Source organism: Papio anubis, unplaced genomic scaffold, assembly GCF_008728515.1.
Source record: "Papio anubis isolate 15944 unplaced genomic scaffold, Panubis1.0 scaffold106, whole genome shotgun sequence".
NCBI lineage: Eukaryota > Metazoa > Chordata > Mammalia > Primates > Cercopithecidae > Papio > Papio anubis.
In genome coordinates this window covers 213,593-239,382 of record NW_022159723.1, presented here as the reverse complement: position 1 = coordinate 239,382, position 25,790 = coordinate 213,593, and the positions used below count along the sequence as shown (strand labels likewise).

The 25,790-nt window shown below is 45.9% G+C and overlaps 1 protein-coding gene across 2 annotated transcripts in view; it reads left to right on the top strand.

The window, feature by feature from the left end:
• LOC116272445 (tumor necrosis factor alpha-induced protein 8-like protein 3) overlaps positions 1 to 25,790 on the top strand; it is a 48,020-nt gene that overhangs the window by 8,528 nt on the left and 13,702 nt on the right. Inside the window, exon 2 of one of the 2 annotated variants that reach the window (XM_031661202.1) lies at positions 1,645 to 1,788. In XM_031661202.1, the coding sequence (XP_031517062.1) occupies positions 1,645 to 1,788 (144 nt within the window). Of the gene's footprint in view, positions 1 to 1,438; positions 1,789 to 25,790 lie in introns of those variants that run through there. The other variant, XM_031661201.1, reaches the window with a different exon arrangement.

The window sequence follows — 25,790 nt, the reverse complement described above, 5'->3', positions numbered from 1 at the left end:
GGTTCTTTTGACCATTTCATCAATATCCATCCAACTTTTATCACTAGAGTCCCTGAGCTTGGCCATCCTTTGTTTTCTGCAAACACAAAGTAGAGTGGTATTTGCACTCTGTTAAGCCCACACTTCACTAAAGAAGGCAGCCCTCAGGTAGACCAGAAGCCAAAACTCACTTATGACACTATATCATAGCAGTCAGGAGCAGATCTGGACATCAGAAGGTCCTGATTTCAAGTCCCAGCTCACCTACCTACCGGATGACCTGAGACTACAGGGACATCATCTGCTTTCTCTGAGACTTTTCCCATCTGTAAAATGGGAGTGAAAATAAGTTGAATTCTATGAACTTGCCAACTGTCAACCATTTTCTACTTCCAAAAAGTATTTTCAAATGGTGCAACCTAAATTCTTCACTGGGTCATTGTACAGATTACATGAGGACACAAAGGGAAACGTTCAGTAAGTGGCACTTTTTAGTAGACTTTTTCTTCTTGATTTTCTTTTGCTCCGGCCAATAGTTTGCACTCTCTGGGCAGACTTGACATGCAGAGAACCCATCTTGAGGCTTTGTGAGTGTAGGAGCCTATAACAGGGAGACAACAAGAGCATATAGATAACCAAGAATTAACAACAACAAAAAAAGGCCTCAGTGCTCCGTGCATTTCCTCCCTCGTTTGGGCTCTTAATTAGTAAATAGATTTACAAATGCTTCCCCACCCCCTTTCAGAAAGGAGGGTGTTACGGAAGTTTAGCACTCTGTTTAATCCCATCTACAAAGAAAAGCTTTCAAAATTTATTCTGGCCCCTCTCTAGTCGCAGGCGCGAAGTGGCACGGCTGCTTGATTGGCAGGGTGGCTCCAGCCTTCCAGGCGAGTCAGGGTTCGGACTCACCGAGCCCCCGGAACCAGCTTCACCACCGCTTGCCCCACCTGCCCTGCCCGCGCCGGGAGAAGATTCAAACAGCCAGAGTTAGCATTACCTGCCTGTGTCTTTACTTCGTCGCTAGGTGCCAGGCCCTGCGGTCTGTCCCGCACATGCCTTGTCTTACTACTTCCGACAACAGTCCTACGAGGAAACTGTCATTTCCCCCCACCCCGCCTCTTTCCCTTATCACTCCCCCCTCGCCCCCTTCCCTCATCTGCCTAGTGAGAAAACACGGGTCTCATCCAAGGTCTCTGAGCGGTGGAGTTGGACTCGAACCCTAGCAGCCCCATAACTCGGAACACTCGGAACCTCTCCTTTCCTGCGCGAGTTGAAGCGCTTTTTCACCTAGGAATCTTACAAACTTGGCCTCACCCTAGGGAAGGGGCTCGGCCTTGCAAGACCAGCACAACCTCGCCGCGCGGGGGAAGTCCAAGGGCTCCGACGCAGGGCGCGGGTAGGGAGGCGCGGCGCCGCCCCCGGGGTATTTAACCCCAGCCTGGAGCCCACTGGGCGCCGGACGCTCTGGCTCCTCCGCGCTCCCGCCTCCCCTCCCTCCTCCCATCTCTCTCCCGGCTCGCCCCACCCTCCGCCCTGCGCTCGCCTCGCGCGCAGGCACCGGCCGGCGGACGCGGGGAGCGGGGCGCGGGCGGCGCTCGCCTCTGCGGAGCCGCCCCCTGGCCGCTGCCGCGGCGCACCGCCCAGCCCGCACCGCCCGGGCTCCAGCCGCTCCGCTGTCCGCACTGAGTGCGCCGCGGCTGCCCGAGCGCCCCACAGACGGGCGGGTGGCCGTGGACGCCCAGTCAGCAACCCGCAGCATGGATTCAGATTCCGGGGAGCAGAGCGAGGGGGAGCCCGTGACCGCCGCAGGTACCGAGGGGCCGCGACGGCCCAGCCTGGTGGGCTGGGGCTGGGGAGGAGGGGAGGCTGGGGCATGAAATCGGGAAGCCGATCCTCAGCAGCCGGACCCCTTCCCGGCCAGGAAGACTGGCGGTTGCTCCGCGCCGTGAGTTTGCTTTGGGTCTTCCCCCAACCCCATTGCACTTGGGCGCGCGGGAGGAAGGGAAGGTGCATTCAGGGGTGGGTCTCCTTGCTGCCAGTCTCCTGCGGCGGGCTCTGGTCGCCCGGGCTGGGTGGGGGCGGGGAAGGGTTCGGGAATCCGCGTACTGTAGTTTGCTGCAGAGAGGGTTGCAACACATCTGCCTTTTGAAATAACTTTCCGAGCGCGGGCCCGGTCCTCGAACCTGGGTCGCCGGGACTGCGCTGCGGAGCAGGTGACTGGGTCCAAGAACATGACTGGGGGCTCTGAGCAGAAAAGGCCTCGCGAGTGGATGGGGCAGGGGTCAAACCACATCTTGCAGCTGCGGTTCCCGAGGCTGCTAGGCGAGCCCGTGCACAGGCGCTCGTCCATCGCTGCCGCGCAGCCGGCAGAGAAGGTCCAGAAGGTCCCCGCGGCCGAGTCCCGAACACAGACGCAGGGGCGCGGAGCCGGTCTTCTCCTTTAAGAGGCCCCACCGACTTTTCACAATCGATAGTTATTAAAGCAATAGGTGGAAATAGGTGGATGCTTACTTAGGGAAGAAAAAAAAAAAAAAAGAATGTCCTCCCCCGCCACTCCCTGATACTGAGCAACAGGAGGAAGCCACCCACAGCCGTGGGTCGACTTGCCGCCGGGCTCTGCCCACCTCCACTGGCCCGCTCCGCCCCCCACCCACGGGTCTACGCACCTGGGACCGGCTCGCTCTCCGTACGTGCCCACGGCTCCCGGCGCTTGTGCAGCTCTGAAGGTTAGCCCTGGGCCTGCAGTCCCGTGACCTGCGGGCTGGGACCCTCCTGTACAGACCGCGGCCCTGGCTAAGCCCCCCACTCTTCCCAGTGTCACACTAGAATACTGGCGGTGGGGACCAAGTGACAGAAGTCACCATCATTCCAGCCGTGGGTGTAGGAAAGGGAGGTTCGGGAACCAAGCAGGACAGCGCCCTGTGTGTGTTATTAATACCCTTTCATACTCACAGCCCCTGGCCAGGCAGTTATTTTCATTTTACAAAGATTCCCATAGAGTAAAGGGCTTGCCCACGTCTCACAGCCGGAGTAGCCAGGACCTAGTGACGCCCTTCACCCTGCATCCGGCCCCACAGAGGGTGGCTGTGGCCAGCACCTTTGGGTGGGTGGGAAGGGTCAAGGCTGGTGGAAAGGAAATGCCAAGATGTTTGCATTTGAGGGTTCCTGTGTGTGTGCGAGAGCCACCTGCTTTGCGTAGGTATATGTGGATATAATTCATAAACATGAGCCCTTTGCATGCCTATATGTTTCTGTGACTATAAAGTGCTGAGATTTTGCTTCACAGGTGGCTTGTGGATCTCCTGTCATCATTTAAAAGTTCCAGTAGGTGTTTTGTGTGTATCTATTTCGAGAGCGCAAGCGGGAGGGAGACATTGACACTGACACTTAACTCTCTCAAAATCCCAAGAACAGCATTCTCTGTGCTACCCTGCCCAACCCTCCATCTCTTCTTCTGGTTGAAGTTAAGGGGTTGAGGGAGAAGGGGGAGGAGGATAAGGAGGCTTAGAGAAAGAGGAAGGAGAAGAAGCCGGGGGAGGGAGGAGTATCTTCAGAATCCCTGGTACTTTGGTGAAAGGGAAGGAAAAGAATTCTTCCGCACCCTGTTGTTTTCTCTCTCCAGCCTGCCCCAGTGTTTAATATCCCGGTTATATTCACGGTCCGTTTGTGTCAGAAGGCCTCTGTGTAGCTGACAGCAAACATCACTAAGGTCAGATGGACCCCATGAAGAACAGCGCAGCCCGCTCTCGTGAGCTGTCACCATTTGTTTGCGCCTTACTGTTTTCTGCAGTCACTTCTTTCTGCGTGTGCTTAAATCTCACAAGTCAAACATGTATTTTAATGTCACAAGCCATTCTGCTAAATGGCATTCAGTCTCACTCATTATATTCCGTCTTAAAGTATTCTCCTGTATGACAGTGCTTCAAAGCTGGATGTTAATTCACCACCTTGCTAGGGCTGCATCCTGTCAAATGGAAACCGTTGTTGCGGATTCAGATGCAGGTTAGATGAGAGGTATGTTCTCCTTAGAGATTGACCTTTGTCCCTACAAGAAACTTGACATTCATCCATGGACCTGTATCTATGAGAGCTGAATGGGTGTAACTGAGAAGTACAGCAGAGTGGGACCTCTTGGAGAACTTATATGTGTGTGTGTATCTGTCTCACAGGGAATTGAGTCATAAAGGCTGTTTCCTCGTCCATGCCTTTCCATTTCCTGAATTTGTGGAAAAGCCCTGCCATAAGATGGACATTGTAAGGGTAAAAGGCTGGACTCTGGAACTGGACAGACCTGAGTTTCAGTCTCCACCTCATGGGCGAGTTATTTAACATCTCCAACCTCAGTTTCCCACTCTGTAAAATGGGGATAACAATAGTACCATAGGGGTTTATGAAGATTCAGTATAATAACACGAGAGGTGATCCTGGTAATCATTTAGTAAATGGTAGTTGTTATTTTGGTTATTACCTGATTGGATTATTTGTTGTAAGACTATTGCTAAATAATGAACTCCAGTGTTTTAAAATATAAATGCATGTGTAAAACAATTAATGTTGCTGTTGTTATTATCACATTAATATAACTGCCTAAAGAGATTTGTTTTGTATTTTCTCCTTTTCAGTCTCTTGTTCATTCTCTCTTGTGTGTGCACATGTGTGTGTGCTTGAGGAAGTATTTTTAGTTTACCTCTTCTCATCTTCATCCATCTTCCAGCACAAGGCATGAGATGGGGATATTCCAACCTGCTGCTTTCACCAGCTTTTCCTACGCCTCTAGGGAAAGTTATAAAAAACAGAGAACCCCTTACTCAATCCACCTGCTAACGTGGAGATGAAAGCGTTTCTTCTTTCATGGTGCTTCAAGTGGAAGAAGAGGAGGCAATCCCCTGCCCTCCACCTCCCCTATTCCATTGGTAAACCTTTTCCCTTCAAGGTGGCAGGAAGCATAGGAGGTGCTCACCTTCCTCCCTGCCACTTTTGCCCATCATGGTCACCTTTCTAGTCACCTATTGGCAGAGGAGTAAGAAAATCTCCAAAGACAACTCACTTTTTACTGTACCACCTTCAAGAGACTCTTCCAAAGTTCCCCCCACTTTGTGCGTGCAGAGCAGATCTCTCATAGAGCAACACACTGCAGTGGAGGGTGGGGCGGAGGATGAAATTTGTCTCCATCTGCATTTTCTGTTTTTCAGGAAGCACAGAATGATGCTTCTATGTCATTCTGCTGCCTGCATTCTCCGCTGCCTTTCTGTCATTTTATGGATCTTTCTATGATTAGGGAAGAGGCAAGGTTTATGGAACACTGGATTCTTTCCAGAGACCCAACTTGGCACTCTTTCTTTTGGCAAACCCACCATCCATCTCTCAGAAATCCCAGAGCTTGATGCATTCACTTGGGAGTTGTTAAGTCTTTCCTAAGAAGCAACAGGGGAGTAAACATTAGCGACATCAGTTTTTTCCCCTTTCTGGCTTGGAAGATCAAGACAGCCCACCCAGCTGAGGGCAGATAAGCTCCTTCCTCCCACAACTAGATGGTCCAGGGCAATCCAGCTGATGGTGCCTTTGTGCCTGGGTCGGTGCTGCAGAAAAGCATTTCCATGTGATGGAGTCAGAATACAGTAGGGGAACCACAAGAGAAAAACAGGACTGGGAAAACACCAGGCCCCTAACTCTGCCCTTCCTGTCTCTCTCCTCCCCTACATGCTCAGCTTGGTCCACGTGAACCAACTGAAGGAATGGATCGGATTCAATAGGATCCTGTTGAGGAGGTGGCAGGTGAGAGGGAAAGACATTCCAGAAGTCATACAACTTGTCTCAAAAGGCACAAATAAACAGGAAGGCAGCTAGAATAGAGGGCACATACTGGGGAGTTCTGGGAGATAAAGCTAGGTGAGTATAGGGAGTAAGTTGGTCTTGGCAGGGCCTCTGGAGCCCCCATGGTTCTTGAGCAGAGATGTGACCAAATGAAAGCTGAGTTTTCAGAATGTACATCTGGCAGAGATGGACAGATGCAAGGTTTGCCTGGACTTGGCACCTCAACTCCCAGGGTATGGCCACAACATCAGAAAAGGTAGTGGCACTAAGGCAAGACAGAAGAGGAAGGGTGCAAATGGCATTTCAGAGAAATCAACAACAGAAGTTGGTGACAGATTGTACAAAAGCAGTGAAAGGAGAGGGAGAGTTGAAAGAGACAGTGGCATGTTGTGTTGGGTAACGTTCTCTGGAGGCAGGGAAATGCAGGAGACGGGCTCTGCCACCCCACAGACGCTCCCTCTTCCTTCAGGCACTTAGCAGTGATGTTTGGGGTAAAGGTTCTTTTCCCCTTTAGACAATAAGTTTCACAGGTGTATTGGTTTTGAGGCACTGTGAGGTTTGAGGGTTTGTTGATTCTCATTGCTAGGTTCCTTGCAGAGACTGTTTAGTAATCTTTCTCTACTGACAGATTGAAGATAAATGGGCTGGCCTGCTAAGGGCAAGGGCAGCCTGGGAATGATGTGCCGTTTGGCTATTAGTCATTTTCCCATTTCTTGTTCCTGTTTGTTGAAATTTGCATGGATCTCTGCCTTATCCACAGAGTAAGCTGTAGCTGCTTTGGGAGTCAGGACCTTGTCTTGTGCTTCTTCATGTTCCTGAGATTTTATGGACATAGTAAGTGAATGAACATCTTGAGGAACCTCCTGAGAACTTTGTCCTAAAAGGCCAGACCAGCAGCCAGAAACCTGTCCTATAAAGTAGACAGGATGCCAAGGCTTTCCCTCAGTGTTTTGTTTTGTTTTAGTGTTTTAAGATTTCTTGTACTGTCTGGGACTCTGTGTTAGGAATTATGGGAAATGCAAAGAGAGATAAGGACACAGTTCACCCTGACCTCCAGGGCTTGACATTGGATGAGGAGACAGGGTATGTCTACTGATGACCACAGCCTAAGCCAGTGAATGAAGACTCCTCACCTCCCTTACCTGCATCACATCCCCAGTTATATCTCCCTTAACACCAGCCCTTCCTATTGCATACTTTATGGTTATTCCTGTGCTGGACTGTTAGTTAGCTTCCTAAGGACAAAGACTGGGTCTTTTTCATCTGTATGAGCCCATGCCATCTATGTCCCCTAAACATAGTGGCAGGTTACTGGCTGGATAGGTGGGTGGGTGGGTGGGTGGGTCGGTGGATGGTTGGATGGATGGTGTTGTGGGTTGGTTTGCTAGGAAGCAGACTCTGAGATGGAGGTCAGCAGCATGCACAAGGTTTATTTGGAACTTCTCTTGGAATTAACACCTGTAGAAGGCAAGGAAAAAAAAGGGGGAAGGGAAGGGAACAGGACTGGGCAGAGAAGCTGAGCTATCATGTAGACCCAACAGCCTCAGCTGAGTCCATGGGAGCTCTGGAGCTAGAATGGCTCATCAGAACTATTCTGAGTTGGGGTGAGAGGCCAGGCCTTTATACCTTTACACCCCCAAAATAAGCAGTCATTAAAGGCAAGCCATTTCAAGGAACGAGGTATGACCTTGGGTGAGGCTGTTCCCTCCAGCCGAGGGCTTCTGCAGGTAGCACTACCAGCCACTTGTGGAGGAAGTCCTTCGTTCCTGAAGGGGGAGTCCATGAAGCACATGGCAGTGGTCACCACAGGTGGCCTCCACAGATCTTTAGGACTGTTTACTAGGGATGGCAGGCCTGTCTACCAGCGGAGTTCAGGGGATAGTTATTGAACTGCAAACTTTGTCTAGACCTCTTTGGGGCAGTTTCAGTTGCCAGATTAAAGTGGCCATTCTAGACCTCATAGCTCTGAATTCAACTGTTCAATCCACACAGTGCAGTAGATGCCAGCTGATCAGCTGTTTTGTGTTCAGAGTGGTGCCAGGTGCTGTGATAGTATATAGAAATGTGCTTAGATGTGCTCCTGCCTTCCAGAGGTTTGTAGCCATATTGGGGAGAGAAAACCCACCCCAAACTGGATCTGTAAAACTGGGCATCACCAGCAGTAAATAGTGCAGGATTTGGAGCATGGGGCAATGTGATTTGGAGTTCTAGTGGGAAGGCTTCTTGAGGTAAAGACTGAGTGTATATGAATATATACATGGAAAGCTCTATTTCCTATGTTATTTTTCTCTTAAAAAATACAGCACTTGCCTTTTTATTTGTCAACAAAGCTAAATTATAGTCACACTTTCCATTAGCACAGTTCCCTAACTGGTTCATTTCCCTCCAGCATTACCCTTGGCTCCCATTCGAATTCACATGTAAATCTCTATAAAGACACTACATAAATAACTTTGTTTTGTTTTTCAGTCACTTGGCTTCCAACTCTTTATGTAAAATGCCTGTGTAGGTGGATGTTTGGGCTGTATTCTATACAAATATAGAAATAAAAGGATAGAGAAGAAGAATTTAAAAGACAAGTTTCCTCTAAAAATTCAATCCAAAAAATCATATAAGGAGAGCAAATATCCTCCCCATTGCCATATATATATATATCTTAAGGTATGCTAGAAAAATTTTATTACATATCAGAAATGCTCTTTTTAGGCAATGGCATGGGAGAAATTCTGAGTCTGCTTTAGAACAATCTTCACGTTCATATTGGGTTTCCTAAGCATCATTGCTTGGGAATAAATTTGAGCCTGTTCATGGAAAATCTACCAGTGTGCAGACTATAAAAATGGAAGGCTTGGCAGCACAGAAAGTGCTAGACACACCCTAATAGAAACCAATATTTTGTAACTCAGTTCTCCGGGAAAAAAAAAGAGACACTTGGTGGTGTCCAATATTGCTTTAAACTGTTGAAAAACCACAGGGGCAGCCACTGGCTTCTAGGTTGTGTTTCAGAAGTAAAATGTGCTTTCTGGGAAAATATTCTGGCCATGAAAGGAAGCATGTTAGCCATATGTAGCTTCATGGAGACTCCTGGTTTATATTTTTGTAGTAGAAGCATCCAGTTTCACATGAGGGAGAAGATTCTGGAAGGAGCTGTTGCTAGTGAGCACACACATCCCACGCTCCTGATTTGGAGCCTGTGGGTTATGCTGGGAAGGTGGACAAATACAAAGTCAAATACGGGAGGTAGGTGAGGGGGGCCATCTGCCCAGCAGGCCTCTGTGGCAGCTCTTTCCTGCCACAATTGAGTCCTGTCTCCTTGGTTTCCTTTGGATAAGACTGAGAAAGTGAGGGTGGGAAGACTGGGATTGGGGGTTACAGGATAAGAGAAGCCAGGGTTTAAGAAGTTATGGGCCGGGTGCAGTGGCTCACACCTGTAATCCTAGCACTTTGGGAGGCTGAAGCGGGCGGATCACCTGAGGTCAGAAGTTCGAGACCAGCCTGGCTAACATGGCGAAACCCCATCTCTACTAAAAACACAGAAATTAGTTGGGCATGGTGGTGCATGCCTGCAATCCTAGCTGCTCAGGAGGCTGAGGCAGAAGAATCGCTTGAACTCGGGAGGCAGAGGTTGCAGTGAGCCAAGATCGTGCCACTGCACTCCATCCTGGGCAAAAGAGAGACTCTGACTCCAAAAAAAAAAAAGAAGTTGTGGCAAAACAAGATGAGAAATAAGATGGCGTGATCCTTGCCAGCCCAAGGTCAGCCCCCGAGGGCTGTTACTGAACATAAAAGTATAATGATGTTTTACTTTTTTATTTATCCTATATTAATTAAGCACTTACAATGTATTCGGGACTGGGTTAATTGTTTATATGGTAGTTGATCCTTATACCGGCCTTCTGGGCTACGTACTATAAATAGCCCCAATTTATAGAACAGAAAACCAAACACAGAGAGGTTAAGTAACCTGCTTAAGATTGCACAGCTTCTCAGTAGATATGAAGCCAGTCTAACTCCAGAGACTCTTCTCTTGCACAGGTAGACTATGTAATTAGATTCATGGATGCCACCAGGCTGCCTTGCATCCCCCACACAGCCTCCACGGTGCCCAGAACCCTGACCCTTAGGCTGCCTCTGTTAGGTGAGGGCATTCTGCCTCCACAAACGCCTGCTTTAAGCTGCAGACATTCCCTGCATTAGCCCAGTAACAACATGGTCAAGGACTGGCTGACTCCAGCTCCAGATCAGGGGATGGTAAAGAGCGATCTGTGAGGGAAGATGGGAGAGTCACCACACAGCCACTGCTAAGGAGAAGGTCCTAGAAGGATGCTGCAGCCGTGGGCTTCTTCTGGATCATACGGGTCTGGTGGGAGAGGAGAGAAGAAGGTTTGAAAAGCAGAGTTAAGAGAGATACCAAAGTCAAGTACACCCTTTTTCAGAGTGTGCTTGAGCTGGGTCCTAAGCCCTTTTTTTCACCCCAGCATTTAGAATCATTTCAGATATACAATCCCCAGGACATGGTGACCAGCTGGACTTGAGGAGAGAAAATTCAAAAGGTGAGAGTACACATAGTGAAAAGAACTTGACATTCAGAGCTGGATGACTCAGGTTTGTGTTTCAAGCATTGTCGCTTAGTTATTGCTTGTCAGTAACATTATTTTCTGACCAAAAAAGTGCAAGCTCATGGTAGAATATGTGAAAACAGTACAAAGAAGAAAACTAGATTGAGCCCTAAGAGAAGACTGCACTCTTCCAAGAAGGTGGTCCAAAAGCAATTAGAAAAAAGATGTGAGAGCTTTATTTAGGGAGAGGGGAGGGTTTAAAAAGAATGAGAGTCCCGTTTCTGAAATGTTGACCTGGGATGCTAAAAACATTTTGTTCCACTGCCAGGCAGTGTTAGAACAAGAACTGGAGGCCAGATCCCGTGGTTTCTTTGTGTTTACCCCAAAACATAGGTAATTAAAAAGAAAAAAAAAAAAGGATCAGAGAGCTATTCCAGGTATTGAGATATCAAAAGGACTTTTGCTCTTTTTCCTTCTGACGCCTTCTACTGTGTTCTTGCCACTCCCTCCCATCACCTGCATTTCCTTTCTTAGGTTTCTCCATCCTGGGCCCATTTGCCACAGGTCAGACCAGCACAGGCCCACGCTAGCACGTTGCCCAGGGGCCTCCTTCCCTTGGGTCAGGCCCACTTCTCTTTCTGAGTCAGAAGAGCCCTCCACAAAGCCCTCAGAAGATAAGTGCATTTTTTTTTTTTAAATACTTGAGAGGCATTTGGTAGGTTTTACAGATGTCCAGGGACAATTGCAAAGGTTAATTTACTTTGAGCTTAAATAGCTACTAGCTTCAAGAAAAGGTTTATTGACCACTAGTTCTCCAATTACATTTTATCTTTCTTTAGATTGATTTTTTTATTATAAAGAAACTGGCATGTTTGTTCATCCATGTTAGGTCTCTCTACCTTTAGGATTTAACTTCATAATTCGCTGAGTCAAACAAGGCAGGCAGAGCTAAATTTATATAGGGTCAACTTTTAGAGAGCCCACAGCAGTATCTGGTAGGTATTAAACCTGAATTTTTGTGGCTCTGTTTTGTTTCTAACTTATCTGTGTATAATCCTGGTTTCCCTGTACCCTTCTTCAGTTGCTCCTCCTGCATCCCTCATTAATATATTTTTCCTACCTGTGTCCCCTAAGATGGAGCTCTTGCCTTGCTTTTTTCTGACAAAATACTTTCTTTTAGAAAAGACCATCTGTTCTTATAACAAAAGCTGTAAGCTTTTGGGAAGCTAAAGACTCCCAAAGTTATACTCTAGCCCAGTCTTCTCTCCTGAGCAAGAATCCTGTCTTCTAAAGGCCCCAGACCCCTCCTCCTTACTGTTTAGGAGACACCCCAACACACCCACATCCAGGCCATCACCTTTCCCTCACTTTTTCCCAACTCTGCTGGTGGCCTTGACAGCCACCAAGTCACTCAAAGTTAAAAGACTGAAATCATAGAACAGTGAAATCTCCTCCACACATGTTCTCATAGCAGAACCATGACATGGATAAAGCAGGTATTACCATTCCCAGTTTACAGATGAAGAAACAGATGCAGAGAGATTAAATTATCCCAATCACAAAGTAAATGGCAGACTTTTGCTATTTAAAACTGTCCGGGGTGAGGGCAGAAACAAACCTAAATAAACAACTTGAATATTCAGTCAAATATTTATGGAATGATTAAATATATAATGACATTTCCACACAGTGGGACATTATTCAGATGTTAAGGAAAGTTAATTTGAACAACATTTGATGATATAGGGAAATGTTCACATTATAACATTGTCAAAGAAGGTTCAATAATCTGTGATCCCTGTTTTGCTGTATGTACATGTATACATAAATGCGCATATACACACCCACCCCATACATATGCCCCTTTGTATATGGAGAAGGGGAGAAATCTCCCCTCACATTCACACACATAAACACTTGAGATTTTTTGTTAATGCTAGAGCAAAATAAGCCACTCTGTGATGAGTGTATAGGTAATTTTAATTGTCTTCTTTGTACTCTTCCAGATTTGTCTTCAGTGAGTACACGCAGCTTTCAGCTGGTAATTTGTTTTTATAAACAACAGCCAAGTGAGCTGCAGTGCCTGTTCCCCAGCTCATCCTCCTGCAGGCTTGTCCCAGGCCCCTCCATCCTCTCCCTTGAAACTTGCTCTTCCATCAATTCCCTATGTTCCTCTTCCCCTTAGAGCAGTCCTCTGTGGCCCCCTCACTGGCTCTGCCCAGCCCCCTACCTGGGGTGATCCAGCCTTCTGCCCTGCACACCCCCTGCCCTAGCCTCAGCCCATGCTTTCTCTGGTGCCCCCACCACCATCACCACCTCCTATTCTGAGCCCACCTGGCCTAGCCTTTGTGGGCCTCTATGCCATGAACAGAGGGTCAGAATAGTTAATGAGCTTGTAAATATGAGGCCTACAGACTGACCGAGGGCACTGCAGCCTCCCAGTCTAAACGCACCTGTGGGTGAGCCTATGGATTCAGCCATCTTGGCTGTCTTGAAACTCAGCGTCACTGCTGCTCACTGGCTGGCAGGAGGTCCAACTGGCAGCTCTGACCCGCGTGCCTTCTGCCACCCTTCCTCTGTCCTTGACCTCTATCCCAGATATGAGTGACGTTCACTTCCCACATTTTCATTTACCTATACTAATTTTGTGTTTTTATTACTTTTTAAATTAGAGGGGGAAACAAGGACATTTAAAAGTCTGTTATAACAGGATTGTTAGCTTTTAGGAGGTATTGGTGTGCCACCACCACTGTTAGTCCATCGTTCCAAAAAAATTTATTATTGAGGAGTGGTGTAATACTAAATATAATGTGAATCTATTTCTGAAGGAATTAGACTGAAATTTATTTGAGGATTCCTTATGCATCTTGAAGCTAAAATTAAGAGCTCATACGGTGGTCCCAGAATTCCTTACTCCCCTCTAGCCTCCCAAGCAGAGGAAGCCCAGTCAGGAAGCGTCTAGAAAAGGAAGTGTGCACCATTTAGATTCACATTTAACAGAGTTTTTAACCCAGTTTTAAATTAGCCCCAATCACCCTTAATAGTTGGTATTCCCCATCAGCCAGGATTTTATCTATCTTTATTTACTTTCTTGGTTTATATTATGAAAAATGATTTATCCTTACTCCTTTTCAGGTATAAAATTATACAGTCAGGTGCCATGTAATGATATTTTGGACGTGATAGTAGTCCCTAAGCTTACAATGGAGCTGAAAATTCCTTGCACTTGATGATGTTTTGATGATCTTGACCCTTTGTAGGCAGAGACTAATGTATGTGTTTTTCTTAGTTTTTAACAAAAAAGTTTAAAAAGTTAAAAAAAAATTAATAGAAAAAAGCTTATAGAATAAAGATAAAAATGAAAAAATAATTTTTGTACAGCTCTGCAATGTGCTTGTGTTTTAAGGTGTTATTACAAAAGTCAAAAAGTTTTTTAAAATTTAAAGTTTATAAAGTAAAAATGTTTCAGTAAGCTAAGGGTAATTTATCACTGAAGAAAGAAAAATGTTTTTTATAAGATTAGTGTAACCTGAGTGTAAAGTATTGATAAAGTCTATAGCAGCGTACAGTCATGTCCTGGGCTTCCACATTCACTCTCTACTCACTCACTGACTCACCTGGACCAACTTCCAGTCCTGCAAGCTCTATTCATGCTAAGTGCCTTAGAGAAGTGGACCATTTTTTATCTTTTATACTGCATTTTTACTGTACCTAATACATGTTTAGATATACAAATACCATTGTGTTACAGGTGCCTACAGTATTTAGTACAGTAACATGCGGTACAGGTTTGTAGCCTAGGAGCAAAAGGCTGTACCATGTAGCCTAGGTGGTAGTGGGCTTTACCATCTAGGTTTGTATAAGTATACCATATGATGTTCACACAATGGCAAAATCCCCTAACAATGCATGTCTGAGAACGTAGCCCCATCAAGTCACTCATGACTCTATGTTGACTATGCTTTTTCACCCTTCCAGAAAACTCCCCTTATTAAGAAAAAAAAAAAAATCACTCTTTCTTAGTTTTCAAGTTGAAAGCAGGAAAGTTCCCTTATTTAGTGCCTTTATGAAGGAGCCATCTTTTCTTATTATTTGCAAGTGAATGACTATGACCACTGCGATTTTAAAAGGAATATGAAAGGGAGAATGATTGAGTTAGGAGTAAATTGTTGGACAAAGGGAGCATTGTGCCCAGAATGATGGATAGCTCATCCTAAGACCAGCAAGCGTGGTAAGCAGGTAAGCACAGGGGCTGCTACCAACCTGGATTTCTCCTCATCCTGGGAGGGAGGTCAGTGATGTGCCAACACTCAGGGAATGGATGAGGAGGCCTGTTTCCACCCATTCTTAGTGTTTTGCTTTGTTTTCTGTTGTGTTGTTGTTTAAAAAACTATGTAAAAAATAGCTCTGCCAAATTGTCGTAACCCAATGGGAGTGACTGAGGTCTGAGCAGTGTGTGAAGAGGGTGGAGGTTGGTGCTGAGACAGCACGCAGGTGGAATCAAGGCCACATGAGGGCCAAGAGCAGCTGGTCAGTGTTTTAGGGAATCATGGGGCACGTGACAGGAGTGCTGTAGGACAAGTCCATTCTCTCATGAGTCATTGAGTCCTGTCATGGCTGCCCCAGCTTTCTTGGGCCCCTCCACCTGGAGGGTAGCATCTCTTAAGCTCAAAGAACCTAAAACTTACAGAAAAGCAAAGCTGGGCTCCCCCATGGGCCCTACCCATCTTGTCTACACTCTAGAACCTCAATTTCTCCTCCTGACTTCGCCCTGTCCTCCCCGTCTCCCTGGTCCCGGCTCTCTGCCTTACCTGGGATGTCTTCCCTTCCCTGACCCATCTCAGGCCCAGATGCTCCTCTCCATTTCCTCTGCCTTGGGCCCCCACCCACCCCCAGAAGCCCTTCTGAGTGCTAGAGGGACTAAGGCAGTGAAAAATCCAAGTCTTATGGCCATTCCTGGAGTCGAGTCATGAAGCAAAAACCTTAAAAGCTTCCAGAGAGAAAAAAACAGGCCCTTACCAATGTATACTAGTTTTCTAAATAGCAACACTGAACTTTAGACAACAGTGATGCCCTGCCTTTGAATTCTCAAGGCAAATGATTTCCAACATAGAGCTCTGGACCAAGGTAAACCATCCATCAAACGTGTGGTTGGAATAAAGTCATTGTATGAAATGTTAGATCCCCAAAAATGACTTTATCATGTCCTCTTCCTGAGATAGCTGCTTACTCAGGAGGCAGCCAACTGAGGCCCCCAGGCCAAATCTGGCCTGCCACCTGTTTTTGTGTTTACGTTTTTAAGTACACCTTACATGGTTATTTATACCTTACATGGTTATTTAAGTACCTACACAATATTCTCTATTTTGCCTTTTTCTCCTTTACTCTCTGGCTCTTTAAGGCAGAATGCTGATACCTGTGCTGGACCAAGTGCTCCACTGAACCGAGGACTAAATTAAGAAAAAGGAGTCGTGAGATCCAAGAAACAGGAGATGGACACAAGAGAGAAGGGGTAAAGAACGAAGGGAGGACCCACGTTGACTGCCTGTGTCAGGCATAGAGAAAAACATGCCCAGAGTTGAGTTGGGGGACAGAGGGCTGCCAGACATGTTTTCAAGAAAAAAAAAAAATGGGAACAGTTGATTAGTTGATGTGTTTGAACCTGTTGAGAAGAACTTTCTATTCTGCTAGGAACTTTAGGAGTGAATTGGCACTAGACAGATAAAAAACTAACCAGGAGATTAAAAAGTAGTGTTTAACTCCTGGGAAAACAAGATGAATAAGAAAGGAAATGCTGGCATGGAAGTCATAGGACACTACATGACTTGGCTATGAATGATAGCTAAATCATAGTAATGTCATCACTGAAGTTTGATTTAACCAAATGTTGAAAGAGAAGCAAATTGGAAGGTGGAAGGAGAAATGAATGGGAAAGAAAGCTAAGTTTTCACCTTCTATAGTAGAAAGTTAAAAGCAAATAAAATCAAGAATTAACAGTGTACACATGTAACTTAAATATAGAGAAACAGCTAAAATAGTTTAAAGTGTTTTGTCTGTAAGGAGCTAGCATCAGAGGTGTGCTGGGGATGCTACATTTTGTTATAAGCCTCCCTCGTAGAATGACTTTTCTTTTTTTCTTTCTTTCTTTCTTTATTTTTATTTATTTATTTTTATTTATTTATTTTTTTTTTTGAGACAAGGTCTTGCTCTGTCACCCAGGCTGGAGTACAGTGGCATGATCATAGCTTACTGCAGCCTCGAACTCCTAGCCTCAAGTTAACCTCCCACGTTGACCTCCAAAGTGCTGAGATTATACGCATGAGCCACCATGCTCAGTCTGATTTGACTTTTTAAATAATTGTACCCTGTATTACTTTGAAAATAACTTTTTTAAATAAAAAGAAAAGGAGTGACAGAGCAACCTGGTGAGTGATGTGGCAACCATGCCCAGGTGGGAGTGTCTCAGGCCCCTGGTTGGAGGACATGCCAGCTCTCATTATCATTATTGCTCCTGACATGAGCGTGAATGCATTTCAATAAAATGTCAAGAGTGAGAGCCATGCATTCAAGCAATGAATATTCTGTTTCAGTCCCTGGCTACAGTTGCCCAGATAAATAAGCTTTGGTCCCTGCCTTCAAGGAGTTCACAGACCAGTGGGTGATAAAATTCCTCATCCAGCTAGTGGATGATTGATTGCTCCACAAGGTGATAAGTGACAGGGTAGGTGATTGCAAAAAGAAATTGCCTAGAAGTCAGAAGTCATTCAAATGGAGCCCTGGAAACTAAGCAGGAATTGGACTGGGAAGAGAGTAAGAGGTCAGTGTCCCAGCACAGGGACAGAAAATGCAAAGGTGCAAGGTGACCCAGGCCTGGTGCAGGTGAGACCTGCCTGTGGCCTGGAGCCAGAAGCTTAGGGTTTGTAGAGGGTGAAGAGAAGACAGATGTCAGTTCAGTGGCCTGGTGTGCCATGCTAAAGAGTTGTCTGGGCTCTGTCTTGAAGTTTATGGGAATCCCCTTGAGGCCCTTTCTAGAGGAGCAGCATCATCAAAGCCTGCTCTCAGCCTGGTGTGGAAAATAGAACAGTAGCTGGGGTAGAGAGATGAGCAAGGAGACAGACGAACATTCGGGGAAGAAACCATAAGGGTCTGTACTGAGGTAGCAAGAGAGAGGCAGAGGAAGGCAGGTGCATTTAAAGACATCACAGAAGCTGAATAGACAGTCGGAGGCCTCGTTAGATATGAGAGGTGAGGGAGAGAAATAAGGCAAGGATGGTCCCCAGGTTCTTGTCCGGACACAGGCCGGTGGCAGAGTCACATATAATACAAGGAGAAGACTTCAGGAGGGTTGGAGAAAGGAGCTGAGAGAAATATTGAATGTGGAGGGGGAGGGATCTGTGGGAATCCAGGTGGAGAGATCGGGCAAGCAGTTATGGATAGGAGAGTCCCCTGGACAGGGGAACATATGGGGCAGGAGTCAGTCCATGGGACAGGGGTGGCATCTCACAGTTGGGGAGTGTCTAGCAAGAGAAGAGGACCCTGAGTGAGCTCGGGAGGACACCCAGACATGAGGCATAGACAGAGGAGGAGGAGGCCTGGAGGAGGCTGAGGAGGGCCAGGAGAGGTGGGGTTAGGAAAGCGAGACCAAGAGAGGGTCCCCTGCTGCTGGCGGCCAGGTAGGCCGTGTGTATCAGGGCTGCCCTCGGCGTTCCAGGATTACAAGTAGTTAGCATATCTGCCCCCAGAAACAGCCTTTAGAACCCCTACTTATATGTGTGACAACCAAAAATGCCCTGCCATGTTTCCAGACACCCCTCAGGGCCAATTACAAGACCATCTGGTGACCTTGGTGAGAGCGGTTACCATTGAGTCTGTGGTGAAAGCCAGGGAGGAACAAAACCACAGCGCCTCTGTCCTGCCGTGACCATTCCTGACTCAGGCCTCTTCCGGGGCTGCCCAATCACTATTTATTTTTTGAGGTTTAAATGTATATTATTGAGTTCCTAGCACACGTCAGGGACGCCACGGTGAACACAACAGTTAAGGTGATGCAGAAGTTTTTGCTCCTTAGTTCGTCTAAAACCGGGTTCTCGTCACATGACCAGGAAAGATGAGGCCCGTAGACACTTTGAAAGGTGAGGGGAGCAGAACGTATTAAAAGAAAGCTCTCAGCTTAAAAAATAAGAGGTCCTGCTAACAGGCTTCCACCTCAGACTGAATTCCAGGCCAGCAGACTCGAGCTGAAGAGCCCAAGCTCCTCCCCCTGCCCAAGGCGCGAAATCCCGATGCTCCGCCCCCGTTCCCCCAGTGCGCATGTGCGCCTTATTTCAGCGATAAGCTGGCGGGGAAGGGCAGGCAGACGGGCTGTTCTCTCTCAGGGTTGCGGGTTTCATCCGGGACTGGCCGTCGAGTCTTTCAGCTTTCAGGCCGTTTTAGGCTTGAAGGGGGTGTTTTGCCAGGGACCCCTTGGCTATCTCCTGTCTCTATCAAAGGTCTCTCTCGGAACTGCCAGGGAACAAACAATTGAAGCCGGGTGTGGGTTCCTTGACTAGGCCCCCTTGCAGAAGATGGGAGCTGGGTGGGCAGCAGGGCGTGCTTGGCTTAGGGAGGAGTTGCGCTGAGCAAAACGGGATGAGAGGCTGGGGAGACAGGCCAGGGCAGTTGGGATGTGGGACCAGCGGGAAGAGCTAGCCTTGAGGTTTTGGACACGAGTCCCACCCACAGCTACGTCAAAACAGGGCAGCCTGTCGGGGCCAGGGGCCTGGGGGTCCTGGCAGTCTGTGGTTTGGTCTGTGGGCGCTGAGGCCAACACAGGAAGAGGCCTTAGGGAGAACCAGCATGACGCCTGCTGACCGCACGCTCTGTGGCGACCACAGGCCAAGAGCTGACAGGAGGCTGAGGGCTAATGGAGGAGTCAAGAGCCCCAGGAAAACAGGGGAGGGAGCAGCATTTTGGAGGGAAGCCACAGATGAGGAAAGCTGGAGGCTCCACTGTCGATGCCCCAGGTGTTACAGAGTGAGAAAGAAGCAGGAGAATTCCATTTATGAAGAATGGCGGGAGCAGAACCTGGGGGAGGGAAGCGGGGGAGGAGGAACGCGGAGGACCCTCCACAGGCATCAGCGCACATCTGATGCGTGCCCAGATGATGACAAAAATTCAATTTATCATACTTAAGGGGTTACTATTAAATTGAGAAAAGAAAGCAAATTAGCAGAATCTTCTAGTCTGCTTTCTCATTTAACAGACCCAGCAACCAACAGGTAAAGAGATGGGCGCATGGCACACAGTGAGTGCGCTGGGGGTGGCAGGGGCAGGGCAGGGCTGGAGGCTGGGCTCTCTCTTCCACTTCCTGCTGCTGGCTCAGTGGCAAAAGTCAGGACCAGGGCTGGGCTCTCTAGTTTTCCCTGTATCCGGGGAGTTAGCTACTCCATGGATGTACTCTGGCATCTTGATTGTGCGAGACAGCCATTCTCAGCATCTTTGAGTGACCACACCTGGTGATTTGATTGGAAAACAGTGAAACCTTTTGGTGGTACTATTTTATATTACCATGAAGTATAAAGAAGTAGAAAAAATTGTATTCTGAGCGATTTGTGGCCTTAGAGTTTAATTTAGAAAGGAAGCCTGAGAGAAAGTCACATTTCTGAGAAGCTTCCAGGAAGTTAAATCTCCACAGCTAGTTGGCCCCTCCCGTTATGTCATGTGAATGGGATTCCCCCTGGACTCAGAGTGGTTCCATCACAGTAGCGGTCCCAGCAGAGCTTAGGAGCCCAACCTCAGGAGATCTTGCGAGTGTCATCCCGCCTCCCATCTGCTAACAACATCCCTCAACACTGTCATTCCACAGGCCAGATATTGACCATGACATTAAAAATGTGGCTTGACATGTCTTAAATCCGTAAACAAAACCAGTTTTACTACAGAATGTATGTAAGGGAGCTTATAAGCAATATATTACATGTCCCTTTCCTGCTGTTCCGCATTCAGATTGACTGAAAGCCAAAAATGTCATTGTTCAGGATTCATATTTCACTAAAAAAAAATCAAGTAGAAGATTGAGGAAGCCGTAATGCTGTCTGCCAAATCATCTCCCATCCAGAAGTACCTTCTGGTTTCTTCTCCCTCATGTGTTCCGACCTCTCAAGTACAGCTAACAGTTTGTCTGGTTGTTGTTAAGCTCACTAAGCTGAGGGTTTACATGTTACTACATTAATTAATTAGAGCACCTTCCAGTAGCCTCAGTCCTTTAGGTTTAAATACCCACTGCCACAGGCCATGTTTTGTTTCTTTTTTCCAAGATAGACTGGAGTTTCTTCCATTTTATTGTTTTGCACATTTTAGGTTCTGCATCCATACTCCAAAAATTACAGCATTCCAAAGACTGACATTTTTATTGCATTAGGCTGTTTACTAATTTCACATATTACCGTGTTGGCATGCTCCCATGGCTCTGAATGTGGCATCCTACTGGTGTCCTTGTTAGCAGTCTGGTGTTCTCAGCCTGAGTTCTTGGGTGCCTGCCGTGGTGGAGAAAGTTTGGGAGCTGCCAGCGGAGAGAGAGGATTACCCAGAGAGACAGAACGTGGACTGTGCTATTCCAATGCCCGACAGCTCCTGAGTATATTAAAATAGCTCATGAGTGTGAAGGGGTGTAAATGGGGAGGCTCCGGGGGTGGCAGGAAGGAGGGGTGCTGCTGTCGCGGAGAGAGGGTTTACTGCTGGAACTGAACACTGAGAGCATTGTGGGTGATCCATCTGGCCCCCAGGCAATGCTGCTGTTGTTGGGGCAAAGACAGGCAGAACCCAAGTGGGCCAAGCAGGTAGCTCCATACGAAAGGCAAAGGGTGGACCTTGTGCTCAGTTCAGAAGGCATTTGAGTAAATTCAGTTCCACCTGCACGTTGTGAATATGCACCTCCTTCCAGGTGTGGGTCCTGAACTGATAGAATCTGAGCCTTAAAGAATAAGAACAAACATGCTAAAATCATTCATTCAGTCATTCATTTACTGAGACGTATCTACAAGACATATACTGAGCAACTTCTATATAGTAGGCACTGATCTGCTTATGGGGATTCACAGGTCTTCTGAGCATCAGTCCCTAAGAACTCAGCACCAGATGCGGAAAGTGGAGGGCCAGTCGCAGTGCAGCACAGGAACAGGGCTACTACCGAGCTGGGTGTGAGGGCCAGCCTCCCCAACAAGAGGGACATAAGGGTTGGCCAGGGGCTCATGGTGGGAGGGGACCTTCAGCTGCAACAAACAACCTGTCAGCTGTGCTTCTGCAACCTGGGCGAGGGTCAACTGGTTTCAGCTATGGCACAAGAGAGTCAGGGCATGGTTGGCAGCCAGGGCAGCACCCTCAGGGAAAACCGGCTTGATTTCTGGTACTCTTTGGCTGTCATTTTGACTATTTCAGCCAGTTGGGTTAGGGCAAAACCGTTTTTGTGAAGAGTTGAGCCTCCTTTTGGCTTTGAATTGGGCAAGCAGGCGTCTGGTAGGAGAGATGGGATCCGGTGGGCAGAGCCAGAGGTCTGTTCATGGAACTCCTCTTCAGTGTTTCCTGCCACTTTGTTACTTAGGAAGGAGCATTAGAAGGGAATCTTACCATGTGCCAATAGGCACCCTTTTCCCCAACAGGCAGCCTGCTGCTAGGTTGTTACTTTCTGCAGATATTTCATAGCAAAAACTGGAAGCAGTTTGAAACCTACCAAGAGGGGACCAGTAGAGAAAATGGTGGCATGTGCTATTGTCAAAAAACAATGATACAGTACATTTGTTGTCATGGAAAGATACCCTCAGAATGTTGAGTGAAATGCAGGCGAGTTTTACTAAAACTGTCAAAAAACAGTTAATCGCCACCTTACATAAACACTCTCAGACATAGAAAAAGAAGGAAAGCTACTCAATCCGTTTTATGGGACCAGTCTTCTCTGGCATCAAAATTTGACAAAGATAGTACTATGAAAACGTTGTAGACCAATCTTACTTTTGAGCATAGTTGCAAAATGCAATATTTACTAATAGAATTCATCAGTATGGTAAATGCATATGCATCATGACCAAGTAGGGCTTATCCTGGGAATAATGATGATTTAAATCAAAAAGTCTTTGAATAATTGGTTAAATTTACGTATTAGAAGAGATAAATTATATGATCATCTCAGTGGATACAAAGTGTTTGCTAAAATTGGATACATTTCTACTTAAAAGCAAACAATGCCTTAGCAAAATAGGAATAAAAGGAAGATAACTTGATAAGGGGTATCCGTCAAAACCCACAGCAAACATTGCATACTCAGGGAAATTTTAGAGACAGTCCTGTTAAAGTTAGGAACAAGACCGGGATGCCATGTAATGCTATTCAACACTGTGCTGGATGTTTCTACCGGTGTTATTAAGCAGGGAAAAGAAATAGTGGGTCAAAGAAAACAATCATTTTGTGGAGGCAATGTTGTCTACATTAAAAAGTCCAAGAGATGCTATATAAAATATATTAGAACTCATAACAGAGCTCAGCAAAATGTCTCAATTGGAGATAAGTATACAGGGATCAGTTGGGTTCCTATGCATCATTAATAACCATTTAGAAACTGTAATAGAAAAAAAGTAACAGCAGCAACCAAAACTATAAGGTAGCTAGAAGTAAATCTAATGAAAGATATGCAAGAGCTTTATGGAGGGGACTGTAAACATAATTGAGGGACACAGAAGGAGATATGATTAAATGGAGAGACATGTCATGTTAATGGAGAGGAAGATTCAGTATCATAAAGATACCAGTTTAGGCTGGGCGCAGTGGCTCACGCCTGTAATCCCAGCACTTTGGGAGGCCAAGGCAGGCAGATCACCTGAAGTCGGGAGTTTGAGACCAGCCAACCCCATCTCTACTAAAAATACAAAATTAGCCAGCCATGGTGGCGCATGCCTGTAATCCCAGTGACTCAGGAGGCTGAGGCAGAAGAATCACTTGAACCCAGGAGGTGAAGGTTGCGGTGAGCCAAAAACACCCCTTTCACACCCAACCGGGGAAAAAAAGAAAAAACCCCCATCAAAAAAAAAAAAAAAAAGATACCAGTTTACTTCAGATTAACATAGAGTGCTCATGGCATTTGATCATATGATCCTAAAATTCCTGTGGAAGAATAAAGGCAAGAATAATCAAGACAGTTTCTAAGCAGAATAAAGTGAGGGTGAGGGGGGCACTTCCCTTTGATCTATCATGACTTATGAGTTATATTAAGAAAACTTGGTTTTTGTACTGAAATAGACCAATGGAACAGAGTAAAAAACTCAAAAACAGATCTATGCAATATAGAAACCTGATATGAAAAGAAGGGGCATGCCAGATAGGTAGCAGAAGGATGAACTATTCAATAAATAGAATAAATTGTGGGGAGAAAAAGATTCCCAACCTCATGCAATATGTACAGATAATTTTCAGATTGATTAAAGACCTAAATGTGAAAAACAAAACCTTTAAATCTCTGGAAAATATATGATTATCTTTTATCACCTCATGGCAAGAGAAGAATTTTTAAAATGAGATACAGAAACCACCAACCATCAAGGAAAAGATTGATAAATTAGACTATTAAAAATTTAGATTTCTGGCCAGGCGCAGTGGCTCACGCCTGTAATCCGAACACTTTGGGAGGCTGAAAGGAGGCGGATCACCTGAGATTGGGAGTTCGAGATCAGCCTGACCAACGTGGAGAAACCCTGTCTCTACTAAAAATACAAACTTAGCCGAATGTGGTGGCACATGCCTGTAATCCCAGCTACTCAGGAAGCTGCAGCAAGAGAATCGCTTGAACCCGGGAGGCAGAGGTTGTGGTGAGCCAAGACCGTGCCATTGCACTCCAGCCTGGACAACAGAAGTGAAACTCCGTCTCAAAAAAAAAAAAAAAAAAAAAAAAAAATTTAGCTTTCTATATCACTAAAGACATGATAATAAAGTTAAAATGTAATGCTACAGACTGGGAGGAGATAGTTGCCACCCCTGTGATCAGCAGAGGCTTAGAATCATAAACAAAATATACAAAAAAAGAAAAAGATATATAATTCAACTGAAAAAATGAGTAAATTATATGAACAAGCAATTTGCAGAAGAGAAAAACCTTAATGCCCAATAAACACAAATATATTGAATCTCACCAGCAATCACAAACATGCATATTAAAACAAGATACCATTTTATACCTATCAGATTGGCAAAAATTAAAAACTTGGGTGATTTGAAGTGCTTATGAGGAAGTGCAACCACAGGAACTCAGACACTGCTGCTGGGCATGAAAATGAGTGCAGTCTCTCTGGAGAGCCATTGGCAGCCTTTACTGCTGCAGGACTTGGCAATCAAGTTCTAGGTGTAGACCCCAGGAGACTGTGGTGTGTGTGCACACAAGGAGACACTTTTTTGCTTGCAGAAAATGGAAAGAACTTAAATGTCCATCAGGAGGAAACTTGAAGATATATATTTATATAAGCAACTAAATGACTAAACAAGATAAATCTTGAAAACAGGATGTGGAATAAAGAGTTGTAGAAGGATCTGTGTAGTATGACACCTTCTGTGTGAAGCTTAAACATGATGTTGATGCATGCATACTTATGAAACGAGACAAAAGCATAAAAACGTGGAAGGATGAAACAAAAATACGACTTCTGGTAGTGCAGTTTTATCTGGGAGCTAGAAGCAGAAGAGAGGGAGTTGAAAGCAAATAGGGCTTTACCTCTCCCTGTCTTTGAGGGTAAAATATTAAGACTTTTTCCACCTGAGTGGTGACCACAAAATGTTTGTTAAATTATGTTCTATTTTGTCCGTATGTTTGAAATGCTTAATATCTAAAATATTAAGAATTGTTCCATCTGGATGGTAGCCACACAGTGTTTGTTAAATTATCTTCTATTTTGTTTATGTTTATGTATATGTTTTTATGTATTAGGCATTTTTATCTATTATATATATGTTTGAAACGCTTGGTGGTTTTTAGAAAATTCTTGTGATGGAAAAAAAACTGCTCAGTCTCCATCTTAAAGTGGGCAATAATTCACAAAACATTTAAACTAATTGATGTTTGTCACCCCATGCATTGCAGCTCAGTGTGGCAGGCTGAAGCACTGAACTCAGGCAGACTGTGGGGCAGAGTCTGCCCAATCCAGCTCTACTACTTTCTAAATGGTAGATTCAGGCAAGCTACTTAATCTCTTATTTGCCTTGGTTTCCTTGATGTGAAATGCTGCATCCATTGCTATTGCTGACATTAGTGCCTACTTCATACAGTTGTTCCAAGAATATGATAGCTTAACTGCATAAAGCACATGAAAGAGTGAGCACTTTATTATTATTATGCCTGAATATGATCTACCATTCAGAGAGACACTAGTTTTTTGTTAGATGCAAGGGACTGGGGGAATGAATAAGCTGTGTTTAAAGAAATCA